The following is a 17,846-nucleotide window of genomic DNA, read 5'->3' on the forward strand; positions in this document are numbered from 1 at the left end:
TTCTTGGGCGGTTTAAGTCGTGTCAGTTTCGTGATGAGAATCTCAACACTAATCCGACCCCATTCAATTAAACGTGTCGTGTCGTGTTGACCCGTTTAATTAAACGGGTCATAAACCTTGATACTAATCCTCTTTTTTGATGTCCGATTCATATCGTGTTATCAAGCCGCGACATAACTTTTCAGCTCTACTTATAAGAGTTATCATCACTTATAAGTTCAAGCTTAGAGTGAATGTCAACTATCTTAGTCGATAAAGTCTTGAGAAATCGAATCGTTTGCACTATTTGCCCTTCGTGGCCCCCTAAACGACAAAACAATTTCAAATTTTGAGGAGCCTAATAGTAATCCTGATTTAAATTTATGCTTCTGTCCCAACATAATTTTTGCGTTCCCTGCCAAATTCATCACTGCCAAAGTCGGATGTACAAGAACAAAATCAGCCAAATTCATACTTCCTCCGTCTTTTAATACTCGCAACGTTTGTTAGTTTCACGCATGCCAATGCACAACTTTGATCATTTATATCTTAAATTCTCTTTATGCAAAAATTATAAAAAGTTGATATTTTGAAAATACACATTAAGACGAATCTAACAAGATCCCACATGACTATGTTTTATCTTATATAAAAAGCACTAAGAATAGTCAAAGTAGATTATATGAATAGTGGCAAAAGTCCAAACGTTGCGAGTATTAAAAGACGGAGGAAGTACATGTTTATGTTGCAGAGAACACAAATGCTAGTGACATTCACTCGTCCCTCTCTCTCTCTCTCCTCAATTTTGAACTCAAATGGCTCCCTCCAAAATTCTCAAAACCCTTCTACAAAATCCATCTTCCATTTCTTCAAAATCTCAAGCTAAGCAACTCCATGCCCAGATCATCAAACACAAAGGTCTCAACCCCTATTATCTTTCCACCCTTCTTTCAGTCTACTCAAACCTCAATTTTTTACCTGAATCAATCAATATCTTTAATACCCTTCAATCACCCCCAATTCTTGCATGGAAATCTATCATTAGATGTTATACTTCTCTTGGGTTTTGCATTGAATGTTTGAATTGTTTCAATCAAATGCGAGTTTCTGGGTTATACCCAGATCATAATGTATTTCCTTCTGTTGTAAAATCATGCACTTTGTTGAAAAATTTGAAACTTGCTGAATCTTTTCACGCTTGTATTATACGCCTTGGTCTTGATATTGATATTTATACTGGTAATGCACTTATGAACATGTACTCTAAATTGGAGAGTGTGAGTGGGGATTTTGGTGGCAAGGGTGGTCACTCCCTCCATGTGTTCGATAAAATGCCTCAACGAAAATTGAACTTTAGGGGTAGTGATAATTTGTCTAGTACTAATGTTAAGGATAATGTGGTTGATGAGTTTGATAAAATGGTTGTGGGTTTTCATCCAAAGTTTAATTTGGATGTTATGGGTGGTAGTAGTTCAGAGTATTGTCCTGGTAAAGGCAGGGGACCGTCTTTTCGAAAGAGCGGTGTGCAAAAAGTATTTGAGATTATGCCAGTTAGGGATCTTGTTTCATGGAATACAGTTATTTCAGGAAATGCACAAAATGGGATGTTTGAAGACGCTTTAGCAATGCTAAGGGACATGGGAAAGGCCAACCTGAAACCAGATACTTTTAGTCTTTCGAGTGTTCTTCCAATGTTTGCAGAACTTGTGGATGTTCATCGGGGGAGGGAGATTCATGGTTATGCTATTAGAAATGGACTTGATACCGACTTGCACGTTGGAAGTGGCTTGATTGACATGTATTCTAAGTGCAATCAAATAGAGAATGCATACAGGGTGTTCATTCTTTTACCTTTCCATGATAGCATTTCTTGGAACTCTATTATTGCAGGGTGTGTTCAAAATGGTCACTTTGATGAGGGCCTAAAGTTGTTTAGGAAAATGGTAATGGCTAAAGTTAAGCCTGGGAGTGTTTCATTTTCGAGCATCGTTCCTGCTTGTGCTCATCTAACAACGCTACGTTTGGGTAAGCAGTTACATGGGTATATAATGAGGTGTGGGTTTGAGGAAAATGTACTTATTGCTAGTTCACTGGTTGACATGTATGCAAAATGCGGGTACATCAAGCTTGCTAGGTGTATATTCAATCAAATAAAACTACATGACACTGTCTCATGGACAGCCATGATCATGAGTTATGCTTTACATGGGCATGCTCATGATGCCATTTGCTTATTCAAGCAAATGGAAGTTGAGGGAGTAAAACCTAACTCTGTTGCTTTTATAGCTCTTTTAACAGCTTGTAGTCATGCTGGGTTAGTTGATGAATCCTGGAATTACTTTAGCAGCATGATTCATGATTATGGACTATCTCCACAATTGGAGCACTATGCTGCTGTAGCAGACCTTCTTGGCCGAGCTGGAAGGTTAAATGAAGCTTATGATTTCATTTCTAAGATGTCTTCTTCTCCAAGCGGCAGTGTTTGGTCCACGTTGCTTTCAGCTTGTCGAGTACATAAAAATGTTGATATGGCTGAAAAAGTTGCAGCAGAAGTATTCAGAGTTGATCCCAGTAACATAGGGGCTTATGTTCTGTTATCAAACACATATTGTGCTGCCAAAAGGTGGAAAGAAGCTGCAAATGTGAGAAAAACAATGAAGAATAAAGGGCTTTTGAAAGAAGCAGCTTGCAGCTGGATTGAAGTGAAGAACAGATTACATGGTTTCGTGGCAGGAGATAAATCTCATCCATGTTATGAAAGAATAAATAAGGCTCTAGACGAGTTACTAGAGAAGATGGAGAGAGAAGGATATGTTCCTGATACAAGTGAAGTGTTCCATGATATTGATGAGGAGTTGAAGAAGAGTTTACTTTTTAATCACAGTGAGAGATTAGCGATAGCATTTGGTATCATAAGTACTCCAGAAGGAGCAACAATTTGCATAACCAAGAATATACGAGTCTGTACCGACTGTCATACTGCTATTAAATTCATATCGAAGATTGTTAAGAGAGAAATAATTGTTAGGGATAATAGCCGGTTTCATCATTTTAAAGATGGTATTTGTTCATGCGGGGATTATTGGTAGCGTGAATGAACTTACAGCATTGCAGAAAGCCTCTAAATGTGAAATGGCGAAACAGTTAGCAGAGCGGACTATATCAGAGTTTGTATTGTTTGGCATGCAATTTGACAGTATTTTCTGTCAAATATCTAATGTGGAGCTGCATGTTCCAGGCTGCTACCAGGCTACCACAATCTGGTCATTTCTGATCTGGGGTTCGGGCCAATTTTTTGGGTTGGACATTTCTGCCCAAGCCCGGTAAAAGTGTAAAACCAAGCGTGCCAAAGGCCAAGTTAGCCTTAAAATTGCATTTCCGGCTGAAAATGGTCTTGCAATTGGGCTGAAAATTTCTGTCAAATCCGGAAATCAAGCTGTGCCAGTTTAATCTGTTCTCTGAGTAACATACTTTCATGTCAGATGATGCATCAGACTTCAGAATCACTCAGAAAGTCAGAAGTGAATATGTTGCAGACTTGCAATTGTTGAAGAGGTACCTATTTTTCTTGATTATTTGTATGTTCTTGAAGTTATTGCAGACTGAACATTACTTATTTTGCTTGATATTATTCTTAGTATTTAATATCCTTTCTTGTATATATATAAAGACATTATATATGATTTCAGCTTCTTGAGCTTGAACAGAGTTTGTAAACTGTATGTACTTGAAAGAAAAGTAGAAAACCAAAGAAATGGAAATGACAAAAGAGTTGAAAATTATGTTAACTTCATTGTTTTTTCTCCAATAGCTGTTTATACTCTCCTTGTTTGATTCTAAGGAAGCAAAAGGCCTAAAGAAAACTACAGTACATCTTTTTTGAGGGAATACAGTTCATCTGCTTATGTCTTAAAACCAGAAACTGCAGTAGATGAAAGATTACTGCCATTTCCTCTCAACTAAGCTTGTGGCAGTTTATCTGTTTTGTAGGATGAAGAATATGATCTAAACAGGTAAAAGATACAAATTGTTATAGCTTCTTCTGAAGTTTGGACGTAACTATCCAGTTTCTGACAGGAGCAGACTAATTTGTCATTAGATTTATTAATTGCTAATTTGAAGGGAATTTTTTCCCTTTTTTTTTGAACACAACTCGGGATTTACTAGCTAAACTAGCTGACATAACCTGTTACAGAGTAACCCTTACTAATTTGTATAAGCTTATGTGAATGCATCTCATGCCACAATAAAGTCCAAGAACCAAATTTGAGAAGGGTCCATCAGAGGATTATACGCGTTGCTGGCATGACAATTGACATTAGTTTGATCAAGTTCGTATGTAATATCACATCTATTGGTACGGGTTCAATAACGACCATTCACAAGCTAGTACATTAAATTTCTTGACCCACATTTTCTTTCCTTCCAAATACAAATTATTATTCGGATATTAACCATTCAATTATTTATACATATGAGTACACTATTTGGCCAAATTATGTGATGAATTATAATTATTTTGGAATTACTTAATAATTTCAGAAGATCTGAGCCTGTGTTTTATGTCCATATAAGCAGAAATTTGGCTGTCTTTATCTAAGCTGTCTTATGCTTCTAACAAATAGACAAAATTGGGGGTAAATGAGAGAGAATTGTGGATGGAATTTTTCTTTGGCCCTTTGAATGCCAAGGCCGTGACCTTTGTTCATATATGCAAATTATTTTATGTTTCCAAAGGGTGCGCCCGTGGAAGCAATATAAACACAACAAGTAATGTTTGTTCACCGATATGAGACGTCCATGGAGGAAGTACAAGCGTATATCAGATATGTATGGGCAAATACATATCAGAACAAAAGACAAAATAGGAAAAATGACAAAAAAGAAATTAAATGGTACTTTTTTAAACAAAAAAGGTACTTTCTTTTACAGAATGGTACTTTTTTTACATGAATGATACTTCCTTTTTTGTCTTTTAGCTATTTGTCTTTTAGTTGATATGTGTGTTTCCACACATATCTGATATGCGAAAAAACAACCTCGACGTCCATGCGCCATGCCACGGGCCCTTCGTGCCTATTTGGAACATGCTCCCTTCTATACTCTCGGGTACACCATATAAGTCGTATCTTTTTTGGGGTGATTTGAAATCATCTTTGTGCTTTTACATATTTACCCTGCCAAAGATGAAATAGCCTTTCACAACATTCTCTTATTTCAGTTATATTCAGTTCAGTTCAACTCCATTAAATTTAGTTTAGTTCTAAAAAAACGGTGTAGTGTTCATCTTTGTTTTTAACTACACTATACTCAAAGCACCTAGCTAGGTTGAGCTTAACAATGTGACTCAACCTCAAGAATTATGAACCCATGCCCCCATGGTCCATGCTATTAAAAGTATAACGTTACATTTCAAAGCGACAACACTCGATTATAAAATGAATATGTCACGCTACGAAAAGTTTAATTTAATCATTTAATTATTACACATTTAGTTTTCATCCACATGTTACGAGCAAATGTACTAATTTGACACGTACAAATCGGTAAATTTGTTTGTCAATTTAAGACTTCCCTAATATACAATGAAGTTAGAGAAGAATGAGACAAATACAAAGAAAACTACAATGTTGCTTGAAGATCGATTGTGCTTGATTCGTGGTACATTGATATACTACGTATTACTCCATAGGTTTTAAACTCTACCATAAAATTAATCATGCACGAGTTTTTAATGTAGGTGACCGTATTTAGGGAATTAGGGTTTGTTTATATCAACATATTTTAACTTATTTCAACTTATTTTTAACTTATATAACAAAATAAGTTCATACGTAGTATGAGTTAAGCAAAAAAAATGTCTTTTCAGCAAAAATAAGGTTTTATCAGACAATTAATACATAGTACTTGGTACATAAGTTTTTTAAGAAAAAATAAGGTTCTGGTTTTTGACCTTGTTTCAGTTATATTCAGTTCAATTCAACTCCAGTAAATTTAGTTCAGTTCAGTACAACTCCACTATATTTAGTTCAGTTCAAAAGAACGGCGTAAAGTTCATCTTTGTTTTTAATGAACTTATTTTATAGTTTTTTTAAATTATAATTTTCTTCATTATTTATTATTTATCATTAATATATCATTACTATTCATATTATTAGGAGTAATTATTAATTTGTATTTAATATGTGTTACTTATTACTTACTACCTCCATTTCATAAAGATCTTTACAGTTATTATTTGCACAAATATTAAGACAAAATCAAATACGGAGTAAGTTAATTTTCTTTAAAATCAAGTGAATTCAAATAGGAAGTACATTTTTTTTTTCTAAAGTTATTGTGAACCGTCACTCCGTCACCTGACAGAATTTCTATTCGTCAAGATGAAAATGACAAAAAGGTTGATCACAATTCCTAATCAATAAAAGTAAGTGATCCACCTTGCCAATATATTATTATTTTCCTACGTAACTTGTTTACTTTTTAATTTGTTAGTTGTTACTAATCAAAGTGACTTGATTACTCCATTATTAGCTTTATAAACTCTATTTATTTCTTAATGTTTTACTCGCTTAGTAAAGGATGTTGTTTCCAGGAAAGTTTGAAGAAGGTTAGTAAGCGCAAGAATAAGGTAGATAAAAAAGAAAAAAACAAAAAAAAAAAACAAAAAAAACAAAACAAAAAAAACAAAACCAGGGTGTGCATAAAAATGTGTAAATATTGTAGAAAACGTGTTTGTCCAAAGTATAATTAAGTAGAAATGACTAAAATATTATGAAATAATGCAAAACGAAAAATATTTCCCCCTTTATTTTATACTCCGTGATAACTAGCACAATCAACATTTACACACATGTCAATGCATTAGTTCGATCATTTATATATGTAAATAATATTAGTAAAAAATAAAATAAAGTATACCATAATACCTACTTCTTATATAGCAATATTTCACATGCATGATGAATTATATTTTTATTATGTTAGTATAGCAATATTTCACATGCATGATGAATTATATTTTTGTTATGTTAGTAAAAAACTATCGGTAACTTTTGTGTAAGAACACCTTACCGGAAATATCACTTTGGTTGCTTAACTAATTGGTTTAATTTCTTAACTAATTGGTTACATTGCTTAATTAATTGATTCAATTGCTTAACTAATTAATTCATTTGCTTAACTAATTGGTTTCCGTGCTTAACTAATTAGTTCAAGTGCTTAACTAATTGATTCCATTGCTTAACTTATATGATATCAAGGTGGTCTTTTGTGTAAGACCGCCTTATAGAAAAGTTTGTAAAAAACTATAGTCAAAGTTAAACGGTGAAGTATTTTGGAAGGGAGTGAGTGTGTAATACCGTCATACGGAGTATTTAAAGGCGGATAGAGCATTAAGAAAGAGAAGAAGTGGTAATTCTTGTATAAGTGCAAACTGCAAAGAATTGTTATTAATCTTAACACATACTTTCTCCAATTTTTAATACTCGCAATGTTTGCGTATTTTACACTATTCACATATTCTATTTTTGACTATTATTGGTGATTTATATGTAAGATAAAACATAATCATGTAGTATCTTGTTAGTTTTGTCTCAATTTGTATTTTCAAAATATTAACTTTTTATAATTTTTGCTTAAAGAGAATTAAAAATATTAATGATTAAAGTTGTACATAGACATACGTGAAAGTGACCAACATTACAAGTATTAAAAATCGGAGTTTATAGACTTGAGCTAATATTATAAAGTATAAAGTACTTCTTATAAACTATACTCTACTCCGTATATGACTATATTAGTTGTTGAAATGTCATTGCTAGAATGCTAGGTGTAATAATCATGTCTTAATATTTCTTTATTTAGGTCACAAAATTTTGTTACCCACTCCTAAAAAAATCAGTATTAAATCCATGCGACATTGCAAAGACAAAGCAATTATGTGAACTTTTACCTTTAATTTCCAAAAGCATGTAAAGGTGAAAACTTGTGTTACATTTGCCACTATTTGTCCAGTTATTGTCTATCCACTGGTCATAAAGGATGACTTTTTCGTGGGTTAGACGGAGAGAGAACCATTAAGGTAATGATGTAAATGAGATTTGATTTTATATTTAAGATACCAGTCTTAATACATTAACTAACTAATTAAATCATTTCAAAAAAAAAAAAAACTAACTAATTAAATTAGTTAACAATTATGTAATGGAATTGTAAAATTTGAATGCTAGTTGATACTTCAATTTCTCCATTGAGTGGCACATGGTCAATTTTGACTTAGGTGAGCTGGTGAGGGTGGTGATGGCTTGATGGGTGGAGATCGGCAAGCATATAGTGGCCGAGTTAATCCTAATCTAAAACCTAAAGTACATATCGAACTATTACCAACCATCTAAGTTAAAGTAACGACATTTTAATTAAAGTACTTCCTTCATTCCTAAATGTTCTTCCCATTTCTATTTTTGGTGTTCTTAAATGTTCTTTCCGGTTAGAATCTATACTATTTTTGGCCATATTTTTTCCCAAAATACCCTCATTCAACAATTTAATTTCCTAACATATCCTACCTTTATTCCATCCACCTACATAATTATTTCCATTGATTTCCCCACCCACATTATTTTATTCATTCACAACCCTCAATTCATTCACCCACCTTATTTTATGATTATTTTAATAAAATATATCTCTTTCTTTTCTTTCTTTGTTATTTTGTCTCACTTTTATTTATTCCAAAAAGTAGAATATCTTATACCCAGCCATTACTCTTACACTCAATCATACCAAAATTCTATTCTTTTTAACCCCCTCCCCAATTCCAACCAGGAAGAACCTTAAGTAACGGAGAGAGTAGATATTAAAAATAAAAATAAAAGCCAAAATGTAGGCACATTTTAATCCTCTCAATTAGGTTTAATTGCTTTATGCATGGCTTGGTTGTAACTCCCCATACATTATTTTCCAACATGCCTTGGTCGTTTCATTAGGGCATATTCTCTCATTCGACTTCTAAAATTGATGAGTCAATTGATTTCAGTGTCGTAAAAGTATTTAAATTTACATTACTTTTTCTTTTATAAAACACCATCTGTATATAATGGCGGAGCCAGGAATTCAACGTTAAAAATAAAGGAGGGTGAGAAAAAAAAAATGAAAAAAGAAAAGAATGATACAAGGATTTGAACCCTGGAACAAGGAATGCATAAGAATTATTGAACTATAAATAACCATAAAGTCAAGTAACATTTAGTTATATGTTTAAGTTTTATTACTTTATATAAGTATTTACTGAAATTGTTGGGGGGCGGCCGCCCCAACCCGCTCCCCTATCCCTGCCGCTGTATGTATAGTTTGTTGAAGAGAAAATATTGATAATCCTTTTTTTTATTTTTTCTTTATTTCTTTTGTGTTAAGTAATTGTGTTCACATGTGTCATTTTCACATTGATAGGACAATTATTACCTATACAAAAAGGGTTTTAATTTGACTTTGATCATGGTTACCTTAGTGGTAAACTTTCTCGATTAACTTTGTCGGTTAACTATCTGGCAATGAGTTGGATTGCGAAGAAATTGGGTCTAACTAGCAAAGAGATATAACAATGGTATGTGTACGTCATACATATAGTCATTTAAAAAAACAAGAACGGTTATTAATTGCGTGTTTTCCGTTCATTTCAAATAAAAAAAATACCAACAACATTTCTAGAGACTCGTCAAATCGTTAACACATCCCTTGCATCGGGCACGAGTACTCCTCTTATAATAGCCAACCATATATGGCACACAAGTAGTAAGAATGACATGTTCAATCAAATTAATCGATAGAAGCTAGTGATAAGCTATGCAAAAATGGAACGCAAGAAATAAAAGAATTGATTCCTTAACTGACACATAAGTAAGAGAATAAAGAAGCACGTAAAAATAATTATTTTCCTAACTTAAATTTCACAAGTGAACGTAAAGTACTTACCTTAGAATAAGAAAAAGTCGCAATTCAAAGAATTAAAGGGTAAATTTTGATTCATTAACTATTACGGAGTATATTATAGATGTCACTAACAAAGATAAAGTAAGAGCCGTAGAAAAAAAAAAAATGGCTCATTATTTGTGACATCTACGCATCTCGTGATTTTGAATCAACATATTTTTTGCAAAACCTTTGAGTAAACTAATTTAATATTAAAAAAATTCTATATTTGATCTTTTTTTATTGGATCTAATATTTTTTTAGAACGAAAAGTTATTTTATAACGTAACACTTTATAGATTCTCTAGAAAATAAGATGTATGGGCATGAAAACTTCACACTCCATAAGTCCATAGTAATTATTATTCTTATGGCACATGTAACCAAACGAGCATGTAGGTATAGGGGGTGATTGACAAACAAATGAGCAAAATCAAGAATGATTACCCCAAACACATCCTTTGAGATGCTATCATATCGTTGCTTTAAATTAAAATTTCCATTAACCCAATCACATTAGCACTCCTATTAATTAACACAAACAACTAACAATATCTTTTAGCATGAAACTAAATTAACAGTTATCAATATTTGATCAAGTTATCTTACCATTTATTATAAAAAGTATTTACCACAAATGTATTTGGTGAAATGATAACACCTAACGCAAATAATTTATTATTTAAAATCCCTAAAAGCTATATGTAAAAGAAATTCACAAACTTAATACGGAGTACAGAGTATTCTTATCGTTACAACTAATATTTTAACTTTTTTACGGAAAATTTAAAATATATAAACCCATAAAAACCCATAAAATAACAATCTAAACTTATACATAGTACGGAGCACTTCTTATGTATTTTTCTACTTCTATTTCTCGTACCATGATATTGTCGAACTTTCACCAATTCACCTACCGCAAACTTCGTTTTAAATAGTCATCAAAATCCAATTGGTTTTATCTTCCTTCTCTATCTTACACTTAATTAACAATCTAACATCACATAATCTCATTTATCACGATAAACTAGTTAGTTAACCAAAAGGCAATAAAATTAAGAAAAAATAATAATTACACATTAATTATATCCAAAAACAAACAATAATCACATTTTGCTTCTTTCTTGCTTAATCTAATCATCTTGTTTTTAGCCTCTTTCCTTTTTCTTTCTCCTTTGCCCCCCAATCTATTCTCCTCCTTCTTCATCCTCCTCCGTTCTTTCTCTCTCCTCAATCTTTATCTTTCTAATTCTCTCTATTACACAGATCCAAAATCTTCAACAGTAGCCTAATTTCCGGAAATTTCGTTTCACAAAGATTCGGTTTTTAATTAGCTTTAGTTTCAATTCTGTTCTTTAAATACTTCTTTTTCGTCATAATTTTATCGTCGCTGTGGGAAATGCCGTTTGATAATCGAAAATTTGTTCGGAAATTCCAATAATCATCGCCATTGAATTCGAGCCTTAGGGTTTGGTTGGTCAATTTTTCTTTTGGGTTATGCAGCCCCCTTTTTTCAACTCTTTATTACAGTTGGATCTGATTAGAAGGACATTTTTCATTTTCTAGGAAAATTTCTGGGTTTCTACAAATTTGTCAAAAAATTGAAGTTTCCAAAAAAATAAATTGTACATAAAGTACCAATTTTGGTAAAATCTTTGGAAAATCGGTTGATCTTGGGGCTTTTATCCCTCTTAATTACCTTAATTACTTGTACAAAAAGTACAATTTTTTTGGGAAATTTATCAGTTTCCTCTATTTGAGTTGGGGCAATTTTTTTTTTTTTTCTTTTGAATTTTTGGTGGCTTAAAAATTCTAATTTGGGTTAGATTAAGCTGTTTGAGAGTATTGAACCATGGATCATGTAATTGGTGGGAAGTTTAAGTTGGGCCGAAAGATTGGAAGTGGTTCATTTGGGGAGCTTTACTTAGGTCCGGCGATTTTCCGATGTTTTTTTGTAATTGTTATTGTTTAATTGAAAGCTGTTCTAAATTGTGTGCATTGTTATTGGTGTAGGTATCAATGTACAGACCGGCGAGGAAGTCGCTGTTAAGCTGGTTTGTGCCTGAATCATCCATTCTTTTATAGTTTTATGGTTTAAATGGTGATTTTTTTCTGGGGTGGTTGATTTTATTGTTAGGATTATATTCCTCAGTACAGTGTGTAATTATGTATGCATTAATGTTTTGTATGCACTTCATTTAAGCACAGTACGATTATAGTTGTAAGCTGTGTTCGGTGGTAGTTAATTGTCTAATGATAATGTATGATCAGCTGAGTAATTATTGAATTATTTCAAGTCTAGTTTCTATGTCAGATTGTCAAATTAAATAAACGAACACGGACACTACACTGCTCAGCTCAATTGTAAATTAAAAGATAAAATTTATGTAAAGTGTTGGATAATGACAATAGAGAAAATGACAAAATCTGTCTACTCTTTCTCTATAGTGTAGAGTGGAGTGACAAAGTTGTTATTGTTGGGACACAAGGTTCCTATTATTATTGTGTGTTATAGTGTTCGAAGTTAAAATATTCTGGTTTTATCCATGTTGTTTGAAGTTAAATTCTGCTGGTTTTATCCATGTAAATGGATGATGGCTGGCAGAATGTCTTCTTCTCATGTCTACTGCTGGTTATTTGATAGTCCTATATATTTTGTTCATTATAGGAATCTGCAAAAACAAAACACCCGCAACTGCATTACGAGTCGAAATTGTACATGCTTCTTCAGGGAGGCAGTAAGTGACCTCTCTCTCTGTCCACCACTCCATGGTTTGTGAATGTATGTTGATTATGACTTTATAGTGGGGAAACCTCATATGTGATGATTTTCCTTTTGCCTGAAATGCAGCTGGTGTTCCCCATCTCAAATGGTTTGGAGTAGAAGGTGAATACAATGTTATGGTTATTGATCTTCTGGGCCCTAGTCTGGAGGACTTGTTCAACTACTGCACTCGCAAGTTTTCACTGAAGACAGTACTAATGCTTGCTGATCAAATGGTATGCTGCTTTATATACAGTAATTTGCATTGAGATAAATTTCCACGCTTATTGTCCTTTCCCTGTTTCTTATGTAGATTAGTAGGGTTGAGTACATGCACTCAAGAGGTTTTCTTCATCGCGACATAAAACCCGACAACTTCTTAATGGGTCTTGGTCGGAAGGCAAATCAGGTAAATCTTGTGCATCAAGACATTTCCCTCCTCGTCTGTGTTTATGTGAGACATTGACTGCTAGTCTATTTGGTTATTTCATCTTTATTCTAAGTGCAATTTTTTTGACATTATTAAATATTGAGATGAGAATGATGTTTTGTTTTTTCAGTTTGATCTTGAAATATTGTAGCTTGTATGCATATATCATTAATAAACAATTTCTTGTTCACTCTTTGCTCAGGACCCAATAATATATTTGTATAATGTTTTCAATTTAATGGTTGGCTGTATTGCTATGAATCATGCTGTGATGCTGGTCCTTTTGACTACAAGAATTTGTTTTGTGATCCTTGAACTCCTGTGTTCGGTTCAAACTTCAAACGGTGCTGAAAGTCCTACCTCCTTGAACAATTGTGCACATAACTGGCTCAGATCAAGGCTATATTTGATCGCGGTCCCCGAGTCCTACTTTGATGTTTTGGATGGAGTCGATGCCACATTTTGGGTGTACTTACAAGTTACAACTTGGTCAAGAGGCTTCAGAAACTAGATAAATATCAGTGTTCCTTTCCATCAATAATCAGCACCCTTTAAAAGCTCAAGGCTATTGACATCTTTTTCTTATGGAGTGTCATCTTAATGTGTTGATGGCTTTCCTTTATGTGGATGATTAAGATTATTACAATTGGATGTGAAGAGTGTTTTGTTAGGGCTAAGGCTGTGTTGATTTAGATACTGATTTTCGCAACCAAAAAACATGGTGATGCTGGTCACCGGTCACTGCTGAAGATAATGCAAAAAGGTGTGATGTGTATCAATTCTTTCTACAAGGGTTTTAGAATTGAGTGGGATTTGCTAGTCATATGTAAAGATCTTTCTTAGCTGCGGACGTTTTACCAATGTTGTTGCATGTGCCTTTGATGTGTTTTGCTCCATTATTGGGATTCGGTAGTTGAACTTTGTTACTTTGCAGAATTGTCATCGTTCCAGATGCTTGAAGCAGATAGGTCGTTGTCCCATTTGGTCCATTTTGATGTTCGAGGATATCTTTTTCAATGTGCCTCTCCTTATGTCTCCGGCTAGATTACAACTACGAATTTAATGTAGTAACATTAGTCACTTGATCTGTGATGAACCTTTCTCTGTGCAGTTACTACCATTTACCACTAAGTCAATTCTATATTATAGACAAATTCCCGCTGATGCATTGAGAGCTTTCTTTTAGTGTGCTTTTTTTACGCCAATTCATTCGTACCTGATTGATTGATTTGTTAAGAAAATGGAAGTATTACTGAAATGTCAAGAATTTTGACACTGTTGTTTTTACTCATGTTTTCACCATTGTTTTATTTCTGTCTTTTGGTTGATTCTCTTGAAGTCAATGTCAATGAAATATGCATATTTCTCCTGACCAATTATTTTCCTTTGTAGGTGTATGTCATCGATTTTGGCCTTGCAAAAAAGTACCGAGATCTTCAAACACACAAACACATACCTTACAGGTAATTTGGCATTCCACTTCTGCTCACATATAGCAGAATCATATTCAAAGTCCTGAATTGATGCCTTCCGAGTCATTTCTAATTTTAATCCACACGGATCCTACATTATCTTTTGACTTATTTTTTCCGGGATTTGTTTTAAGTTTGAGCTTGTTTGGTTTAACTTGTCTATGGGAACTATTGCAATGCTCAGAAAGTCAGAACAAAACTATTTAGAATGCCAAAGGTTGTAAAGACTTGTAACTAAAGTAATTTATTTTCTGCTCATAGCAGGGCCATCATGTCTTTGTTTAATTACAATCTTTTGTATTTGATACCCTTTATAATCATGTCTTTGTTTAATCACAATCATTGATACTATTTATAATCAGTAACATAATCTGGTAAATTCTGTGTTGTCAATGGTGAACTCTATTTTCTCTTAGGCAGTTTTTTTTATTCTCATGAGTAACGCTGTGCAGAGAAAATAAGAATCTCACCGGAACTGCTCGATATGCTAGTGTGAATACACATCTTGGTGTTGGTGAGTCATTTTTCTTGTTCACCTGTGGTTATCCTTTGTTGGAGAGTAACTTTTATAGGTCACTGAACTGGCGGCATTTTTTATTTTTTTTTGGATAGAGCAAAGCAGAAGAGACGATCTAGAGTCCCTTGGCTACGTGCTTATGTATTTTTTGAGGGGAAGGTAGAACTCAAAAATTTCTCCTTTTTCTCTCATATAAACCTATATGTACCATGTCTAATTTATGAAGCGAACCCTTGTCTCAGCCTTCCATGGCAGGGCTTGAAAGCTGGAACTAAAAAGCAGAAGTATGACAGGATAAGTGAAAAGAAAATGCTTACTCCCATAGAGGTATTGACATTTGTTCCTTTTGTGCTTGTTGGATTATTTCACACATATGGAATTAGGGATTGGATTACTTGTGTTACTCGTACACAGTTTTACTCTAATCTGTTATACTCTGTACTTGTGAATTCCACCCTATTAGTGCTTAGGAATAATTATCTACCAATGACTTTGTTTACAGGTTCTTTGCAAAAACTATCCTTCAGAATTCACATCATACTTCCACTATTGCCGGTCATTGAGATTTGATGACAAGCCTGATTACTCATATCTGAAGAGACTATTCCGTGACCTTTTTATTCGGGAAGGTATTGGATACGTTTTCTGAAGTGACAAACTTACATTATTTAGAAATCTTTCAGTATCAATTTTGGCCGTGGCTGGCATCATCAGATTATCATAGTAGAAATCTTAAATGTTTTTTATTGGCACAGGTTACCAATTTGACTATGTATTTGACTGGACAATATTGAAATATCCACAAATTGGTTCTAGCTCCAGACCAAGGGTTAGTATTATATGGCATATAGTTGGTTATTTGTTCAGAACCGAACACATGTCTCATATGGTCTGTGATCTTAATCTTGCAGCCAGCCGCAAAACCAGCTTTAAATCCTGGAACTTCTGCTGAAAGAGCTGAGAGGACTTCAGGTATTTTGTAGCACATATACATTTTTGTTTTAATTTAAGGTTGTATACTTCACCAGCATTACAAACTGTTCGTTTTATGCTCCAGGGGGACAAGAAATTCGGGATAGATTTTCTGGCGCAGTTGAGGCATTTGCTAGAAGAAATCATCCAGGCTCGGGTTCGCAAGGTCATAGATCATCAGATGATCCATCATCGAAGGATGTGGTAAGTACATATAATGCTTGCTCTTTTTGGAGTCTTAGCCATCAGAGTAGGGGGTTGTTTGGTTGACAATTAAATATGGGGGTAGTGAAAATTCATGGAAATTTATAGATAGGGTACTTGTTTGGTTGACATAAAAAGGTAAAAAATGGGGAAAATTGGAATTCATGGGAAGTTGAAATTCCTACAAAACATGGGAAGTAAATTACCTAGCATCCCCTTGGTCAATCAAATGTCATGGGAATTTCTAATTCCCATGTTGTCAACCAAACAACTTAAGGAAATTCCCATGAATTTAACAAGGGAAGTAATTTCTCTTGAATTATAACTTTTTATGGTAATTAAATTCCCATGTCGACCAAACAAGCCCTAGCTTTATTTTCTTAATTCAATTGGGCCGTGCAGGTAAAGGGAGCCTGAGTTGGCTTCATGCATATCTTTTTAATTGATTTTCTAGCAGATTGCACTGATTACAGGGAAAATAACAATGGTAATAACATCAATATGTTATATGTTCACTTGTTCAGCAAGCAGACCGTGAAAGAAGCCGTATATCAAGGAACGGGAGTACTTCAAAAAGAGCAATTGCATCATCAAGTAGGCCAAGCTCTTCTGGTGAGCCTAGTGATGGCAGGTCAAGCAGGCTGATGTCATCAAGTGGTCGTCTGTCTACAACTCAAAGGATTCAATCTGGATTCGAGTCAAAGACATCTACTCGTGCTCGTGTTTCCGCTACAAGACCTGGACGAGATGATCCTCTAAGAAGCTTTGAGTTTCTATCTATTGGCGCAGGTAGGAGAAAGTAACAAGTAAGAACATGCTGAAAATTGTTTCTGGGTACATTCTGCTATAAATAGGAGGGATAAATCAAAATCAAGATCTCAATCCTCTACATTTTAAGAGGTCTTTAACCTGGGTTGTTCCATATGTGATGCTTGAAAAGCTTTAACGGGTTAATTCCATTTCCCCGGAATGATTGTGCTCTCCCAAAGTCTTTCGCGCATTATATGGCGCTGTAAACCTTCTACCTACCTCTACCGATCCAAGGAGATAGAAAGGAAGATCACTCTAGGAATTTGTCTATATGTTGAGACTAGGAGAAATAAGGGGTCATTTTTTTCTCTGTCCATGAATTATAATCATATGATTTAATTCATTTTAATGTACTTCGTAAGTGCACATATTTCGTAATGTACCTAATAAGCTCTCGTTTTCTTATTCTATACTGTAAACTTTTCTTAATTAGCCTCCTAATTGGCTATTTGGCTATATGCAAGATGATGTTATTAGCTTCAAATAACAATTTTCTGTGTCACATAAGCTTTAGAGTTGACATTATGTTGATGAATAAACTATACTTTGTAGTTCTATTAGTTTACTTCTTTAGGGCTAACTGTTGAAATGTGGTTGATTGGTGCAAGTATTGTGAAAACTGAGTCATTTTTATTGATCTATTTTTAGGTAAGTAACTCTAGAGGTTAGCGAGGCAGCAATACGTTACGTATTGCAAATACATAACACCCCACAAAAACGACAAAA

At 33.9% G+C, this 17,846-nt stretch overlaps 2 protein-coding genes across 4 annotated transcripts; both read left to right on the plus strand.

The window, feature by feature from the left end:
• The first annotated feature begins 584 nt into the window (after positions 1-584).
• On the plus strand, positions 585-4,267 carry LOC110787374 (putative pentatricopeptide repeat-containing protein At3g23330). 2 transcript variants are annotated; one of them, XR_008929913.1, is made up of 2 exons: positions 585-3,534; positions 3,970-4,267. XR_008929913.1 is itself a non-coding variant. In XM_021991990.2 (1 exon), the coding sequence occupies exon 1, from the start codon at positions 795-797 to the stop codon at positions 3,066-3,068; it is 2,274 nt and encodes a 757-aa protein (XP_021847682.1). In that variant the 5' UTR covers positions 585-794; the 3' UTR covers positions 3,069-3,787. The 2 variants fall into 2 exon arrangements, 1 of the variants encoding a protein (XP_021847682.1); XM_021991990.2 differs by lacking the exon at positions 3,970-4,267 and having other exon boundaries at positions 585-3,787.
• Positions 4,268-11,064: 6,797 nt separating this feature from the next.
• On the plus strand, positions 11,065-17,680 carry LOC110787373 (casein kinase 1-like protein 10). Of its 2 annotated transcripts, none has more exons than XM_021991986.2 (14): positions 11,065-11,879; positions 11,965-12,005; positions 12,620-12,689; positions 12,803-12,951; positions 13,029-13,124; positions 14,538-14,608; positions 15,070-15,131; positions 15,230-15,293; positions 15,377-15,461; positions 15,637-15,763; positions 15,890-15,963; positions 16,046-16,106; positions 16,192-16,310; positions 16,835-17,680. In XM_021991986.2, exons 1-14 carry the CDS (start codon positions 11,804-11,806, stop codon positions 17,111-17,113), a joined length of 1,374 nt encoding a protein of 457 aa, XP_021847678.1. In that variant the 5' UTR covers positions 11,065-11,803; the 3' UTR covers positions 17,114-17,680. The 2 variants fall into 2 exon arrangements, with proteins under 2 accessions (XP_021847678.1, XP_021847681.1); XM_021991989.2 differs by having other exon boundaries at positions 11,072-11,879; positions 16,768-17,680.
• Positions 17,681-17,846: the final 166 nt, after the last annotated feature.

Source organism: Spinacia oleracea, chromosome 3 (assembly GCF_020520425.1).
Source record: "Spinacia oleracea cultivar Varoflay chromosome 3, BTI_SOV_V1, whole genome shotgun sequence".
NCBI classification, from domain to species: Eukaryota; Viridiplantae; Streptophyta; class Magnoliopsida; order Caryophyllales; family Amaranthaceae; genus Spinacia; species Spinacia oleracea.

Coding starts and splice junctions, on each gene's coding strand:
- LOC110787374 (XM_021991990.2), top strand. CDS start 795: ATGGCTCCCTCCAAAATTCTCAAAACCCTTCTACAAAATCCATCTTCC.
- LOC110787373 (XM_021991986.2), top strand. CDS start 11,804: ATGGATCATGTAATTGGTGGGAAGTTTAAGTTGGGCCGAAAGATTGGA. Junction 11,880..11,964: donor ATTTGGGGAGCTTTACTTAG/GTCCGGCGATTT, acceptor TTATTGGTGTAG/GTATCAATGTACAGACCGGC. Junction 15,132..15,229: donor GAATACACATCTTGGTGTTG/GTGAGTCATTTT, acceptor TTTTTTGGATAG/AGCAAAGCAGAAGAGACGAT.